A 6424-nucleotide genomic window follows, 5' to 3' on the forward strand; every position below is an offset into this window, starting at 1 on the left:
TCTCCCTCTTTATCATCACGTCACATTTAATGATCGACGCATGTGGGGCAGTTGGCGTCGTACCCCGAGGAGTTTGCCTCCTCGTGTTGCTACCATAATCATGATACTATGGTAGGGAAAGATTCTCACCACTACCTAAAATCTCCACTGCGACATTTCAAAATTCAAATTTACCAGTAACAAACCTTTTTTCTCTTCCAATGGGCTAGGTTTGCAAAAAATCTACCCAGACAGAATACCTTCTCGAGAACTCTCTTGATAACTCTAAGGTATTCAAAATCCCGAGTAGGTGGTCTTAAAGACCTAGGGAACCCGATTAGATGATTTATCCTAATCAGAAGACCGAGTTTACTCGATGATATGGTTGGCCAAAAAGCTTATCTTTGCTAGCTCTATACTTGAACTATCGAAGCCTCATTTCACGTGTTGATTGGGGGGGGGGGGGTGAAGATGGATAATGGATAGTTACCATATCTAGGCACCTCAGGGTTTCTCGTGATTCCCAGGGCATATCTTTATCTCTAGGAAGGGGATCCCTGGAAGAGAAGAAACTACTCGCAGGTATCCAAGAAAACCTATTCTTTTTTACTTGGAACTAGGAAGGTCGATCTCCAAGAATAGGAAAGAAGAGTCCGAAGGATATACAATACCCTCATATATATATATGGAACCAAGGGGTCATATAGAGGATAAGTCATTAAGGGAGAGAACAAGTCGTCACAAATGATACGAGTTCCACAAGCTCATACAAGCCAACAAAAGCTAAGGAAGAAGTCGTCGACTAGGTTTAGATCTATCTAGGCTAGCTGCACCCCCTTATAATAGGCTCAGATAAATACAAGATAAACATGATATAGGGTTATTATCCTCAGGGAGGCCCGAACCTATCTAAAAACACTTGTGTGATCTCCTTGCGATTCGTCTACTCAAAACATCCCCTATTCTTCAACAAGTTCATTAGATCGACGATTTATCAATCGTTGACAACACTTGAAGAAGCTGTGGAGGATTTGATGTCCAGGCTGGATTTTTTAAAAAAAATAAAAATGGGCAAAACCTCAAGGAGCAAGGTTCCAATGTCAGGGAGCTAGCACTGATGCACATGGTCAATCAGGACAAGCTAGTGAAGAGATCTCCTTGGACTAGGCATGTCAATGGGGAATTCCCCGCCGGGGAATGGTTCCCCATCCCCATCCCTGAACGAAGGAAAATTCCCCATCCCCGTCCCCATCCCAGCTCGTGGGGACTATTTTCTCCCCATATCCGTCCCGGCGCGGGGAATGGAGACCTGAAGGGGGACCTGTCCCCGCTAAGCGTCATATGGGCTGAGCTCTAAGTTGAATAGGGATGGTTGGGCTGGGCACTTGAGCTGATCTTCCTATGGACTGGGCTCTAAGTTGAGGGTGGACCGGTTGAGTCAATACATATAAAGCCCATATATTTAGGACCCCGCGGAGAAACGAGGACGGAGGATGGGGAACCATCTCTGCCCTCGCCATACCCGACGGGGGGGGGGGGGCTTTTCTCCTATTAAAGCCCCCGTGAGAGGAAATTGGCCCCATCTCCGTCCCCTAATAGGGGAATTCCCCGTGGGGGAACGGGGATCGGGCCCGTTGACATCCCTACCCTGGACATGGTTTCTCACTTGCTCAGTTGAGAAGATGGCGTACCAAGGTGACCTAATCTCTTTTACTCTTGTGTTGATTTTCGGTGGAGATGCGCAGCTGAAATGTGGTGGAGGTGGCTATTTGTTTTTGCTTGTTGTTATTGCTTCTCTTTAGGATGATATTGCTACCATCACTGGTCGCGAGCTTTTGGACATGAGTGACAGTTCGCCGGTTATCGCGATAAAGAGCCGTAAGACCTGCAAAAAGAAGGTGATTGAAGCTGTTGGATATGGATACTGGTGTGAAGGATACCAAAAGAATGACGCTGAGTGGTCACTGAGGTACTGCATTGATGATGAGAGCTTCCTGGTGATCAAGAGCAATGCTTTGTTGGCAAGACTTCTCACTGATGCTAATACATGGATGAGCATATTTCCGGCTGGCATTCGTGAATCTTATGTGACTTGGGATCCAGGTGGGTCGACGCTTAGGTCGACTTGGGGAGAAGTCGAGTCTAAAGGAGGAAGAATGTCACGGATGTTGGGCCTTGGACATGGGCTAGGGGTGGACTGCAAGTGGCAGGGCTGCATTGGGCCGGTGCGGTCCATTCAGCTGGCGTTGGCGGCTTGTGTTGGCATATATGACCGAGCCATGGCAGGGTAGAAAGGGGATCGAAGAATTAGAAAGGAACAGTAGCTTCTTCATCCCTTAGCTCTCTGAATCTCCCTGCATGCTTCCTCTCCATTCCCAACCCCCTGCTAATCCCTAGTCCTTCTTCTTCCCAGTCTTACAGAGTTCTTTCTTCTCATATTGTACCAGTTTACTCTGTACTTGAACCTGGAACTCACCGAATAGCTATCTGTTGGAGTGATTTGGTGTGATTGGAGTGTTGTTCTTGTGTTGATTGGAGTGCTTATCATCCGGGACTATGATAGGTAAGGTCAGACGCCCACCACCCTCGGCGTCGTGACTAAGACTGTCCGTTCGGAAAGTACGGTATATCAGTAAATACGGTATTATTTGTTCGGTTAATACGGTATTTCTTTAATGTACAGTACGGTTTCGGTTAATACTAATTTATTTCGGTGCGGTTTCGGTTAATACCATATTTACCAAACTTAATACAAACTCAAGTTAGTCTAACTTTTATTTATTGCCCGTAGTAAGAAAAGGTGGTTTCAACCAAACACGAGAGAGACATCTAATCGTGTTTAGCACTAAATAGAAGAAGTTTTGACCAATTAGAGAAGTTTTTTTTTTGCCTTTTTCATGGAGCCGAGGAACTCAACATAACTATATAAAATAATTAAAGTTTCTTCCAATAGCACACAATGAGTCTTTGTCCAAGTGGTTAAGATATGTGTCCACTAACTTAGTTTACCCACCAAAGTTCGAATCTCCCTGACGTCATATATTTTTTCTTCATTTCGGTTTATTCAGTTAATAATCGATTTTTATCGAAAACCAAACCTACAAAACCACATAATCCTAAAAACCGAACCAAACCGAACACCGAAATAATCGGTTTTTCGGTAAGGTGCTAGAAATACAGAGTCCTAGTCATGTCCTTAGCACGCCAAGTATGGGTCCTTTTTTGCAATATGTTTCACTGGGGTCTCTTTGTAATAAAAGTTTATGAAAAGGGCCAAATTGGAAAGATTCCACTCTGATCTCGCGCAGTCTCAGACGCATTCGCACGAAAGAGGAATCGAAATGGAGCTCTCGCCGTCGCCGACGCCGTCGCCAGTGGGAAGGTGGGCTGACCTCCCAGAGGACATCTCCCTCGCCATCGCCTCCCGACTCCAGGTCGGTGCATCTCTGTATTTGTCTTCCTCTCATCCTAAAGGGTTCTCTCGTTGACTCGACCGGCACGAATCGCACGCAGGAGGCCGACGTGTGCGCGCTCGGCTGCTGCTCGCGCTCCTGGCGCAGCGCCTGCGACGCTGACTGCGTGTGGGAGCGCCTCTTCCGCCGCCGCTGGCCGGCCGCCGCGGCGGCGGCCGGAGGAGGGGAGGGACCGTCCCATGTTCAGGTGGGCGACCTGGCGAAGTGAATAAGTTGCTTGCTGTAGCCATGTTCCGTTACTCTACTCTTCCCAGCTCAATTTCGTTCTCTTAATTCCAAGTTCTTGTGGCTCATCTCGGGTGTATAAGGTAAATTACGAGCAGTTTGGTGCAAAAGCTTGGTCTTTTCAATCACTTTAGCTGCCTCAAGGGCAAGTTTTAGTGTCCTCCTAGTTCTGTTTCGCGCTGGAATTTTGTTTTGTTGTGCTAATATCGACTCTTGGTGTGTGATAATAAATTACTTGCAGAGTGAAATTGATGTGAAGTTTGTTTTATCCTTTTGACCATTTGTTCATTGCAAGTTCGGAACACAACAGAAGAACAATTCTCCAGTTTTCATATCGTAACAGTGATGTTCACCTTGTGATGTTAACACAAGGGAGAAAAGAAAGTTAACAAAATGTACTCCAAGCCGTGAATTCTGTTTGTATGGGGTCACAGAAGCAGTTAGGTTCCAGATGTATCTAGAAGTATTGTTTGGAACAATAACATGAATGTTCTAGACATCTTTCTGGATTTGCAAGGACGATCCTTAAACTAGTCTACTGCAATATGAGCTGCTACGTTGATGCACTATCCTAAGTCCCAAAGCACTGTTTGTTGTTGTTTTAACGTTGTGGTGTGTTCCCTTGGACCTCAATGTTTACGATATGCTGATTATAAGTGCTACCCTATCTTTATACTGCACTCCTTCATGATTTATTATACAAAACCTTACTAATTTGTATTTGGTGGAAGCATCAAATTGGTTAATAACTTCACAGTTAACATTAACTATTGAACCTTGATCTTTTATTGAATAACTAACAATTCAACTTTTGTTTCGATGGATAGCCAATTTTCTGATTAAGTACAATGATGACCCTTGGATTCAGTTTCTAGTCCATTTAAGGCTCAACTTTTTAGTGGAGACAATTGGCTCTCGAACTTCAGAATTCACATTTTCTATGAGGTTTCTTAGCCAGAAAAACATAGGAGATTGATTGGATCTGTTTGAAAATGTGGCAAACTTAAAGTGGACTATACTCCAAAGTTGTAAGGCCGTGATTGTCCTTAGGGGACATCTTGGATGTTTTTTAGGGTTGATTTGTTCTTTGTTTAGAGTTTGATGTAAAAACTAAAAAATGGACCTGTTACCCCAGAGTTGAGTAGCTATCTGTGTGTTTGTTCATATACTCGTATGCTCCCTGGATACCAAAGGCATGACAGATCAAGCTTACAATTACATTTTACCTCAATTTATGCTGCAGGGATGGAGAGCTCTCTACATCAACAAACACAGAAGAATGGCTGTTGAGATATCTAATGTGGTTGAATTTGTGGAGAGCAGCTTGCATAATGGGTCACTCGAAGCTGAATATTATCAGAAAGCTATTGCCCATTTGGCCTTGATGACTGATGTAGGCTTTCTCGATGTCCAGTTTTTCTTATTTTCAATGGATCACAGTGCGATCATAAATCTCATTGGATTGCACTACTCGATTGCATCTTTGCATATGCCGGTGAGTTATGCATTCCCTATGTTTTTATGAGCTTGTCTAATGGCTAAAAGCTCTTCATACATCAAGAACTTCACACTACTTTATTTGTAATTATGTTGCTAAAGCAAATTGGAGCAGTTTTCATTACCTTTTTGTAGCTCCATACGCGTTATAGATAGGTATATTATTCATATGAAAGCATACTGTTTTGGCCTGAACTGATTGATCTTATATTTCCTCCCAAACATCAGCAATAGTTACACTATGTTCAACCTTTATTCTGGAAACAACTTTTATTTTCTTGAAGCAGTCCATGTGTTGATTAGCTTTTTCTGCATACCTTAATGAGTTATAAGAAGTCCCAGTACACACATATCATATCAAAGTACTAACATATGCCCCATGTGCCCTCTATCATCTCTGATACATCAAAGTTTCCCAATACTTCAAAACAGAAAACTCAAAGTAATAAGTTTTGGCTTGTTCATGAAATGTGGTTTTCACATGCAATGTCTTTTTGTCAGCCGAATGAAGTTGGTAAAGCACTCCAAGTTCGCCAAGTGGCAGAACGGAGAGTGTGTGTGAACTTGCTCAAGCTTGGTAGGTGGTTCTATGGTTTCCGGTTGCCTGATGAAAACGAGTCTCGCAAAATTTCATTGAATGAGCTCACCATGGCTGAGGGGCCAGAAGTTCTGGCTATTCTTAACCGTGGAGCTGTCCATGAGGTATTTCGTCTCCAGGTCAGTTTGGTGGACATAAATAAGTGAAAGTAAGGACACCATCAGTACTTGGCCAACTGTGCCTGTTGTAAATATGTTTAACCTTTGTGATTTGATGCCCTTGTGGCTCTGCTTGGTTGTAAATGGAACCGTCGGGATGGATGGGAATATGAAACCATGTAAACTGCAGCGACGTAAGTCTTATATAAATAATAATAAAGGCTTTTGTGATGCATGTAAGTTAGTCTTAGTCCTACATATTTTGGTGATAACCTCTGCTGAAATCTTTATTATTTCCATTTTTTAGTTCACTGTTTCTAACCGCCTTCTTCTATAACGATCCATTTTCTATAGCGATAGAACATACGATGAGGGTATATACTTTACCATATTAGAGTAGAGTGACATGTTGAATACATGAACTATGGGACCTCATAGCAAGATTGAAAAGGCTTTCAAGCAGCCAAGCCATAGATATCTGAGTCAGAGGACTGATGGTGCCATGGTGGTGTGGGGTGGGGCGTGCAGTGAACTGGTTTTCTAAAAAGACCGGA

At 43.4% G+C, this 6424-nt stretch overlaps 1 protein-coding gene across 1 annotated transcript; it reads left to right on the forward strand.

Annotated features, from left to right (window-relative positions):
• The first annotated feature begins 3252 nt into the window (after positions 1-3252).
• Positions 3253-6101, forward strand: LOC133928776 (uncharacterized). Its single transcript, XM_062375258.1, has 4 exons — positions 3253-3413; positions 3493-3639; positions 4921-5172; positions 5676-6101. Exons 1-4 carry the CDS (start codon positions 3321-3323, stop codon positions 5916-5918), a joined length of 735 nt encoding a protein of 244 aa, XP_062231242.1. The 5' UTR covers positions 3253-3320; the 3' UTR covers positions 5919-6101.
• The last annotated feature ends 323 nt before the right edge of the window (positions 6102-6424 follow it).

This window comes from Phragmites australis, chromosome 9 (assembly GCF_958298935.1).
Source record: "Phragmites australis chromosome 9, lpPhrAust1.1, whole genome shotgun sequence".
Lineage (NCBI taxonomy): Eukaryota > Viridiplantae > Streptophyta > Magnoliopsida > Poales > Poaceae > Phragmites > Phragmites australis.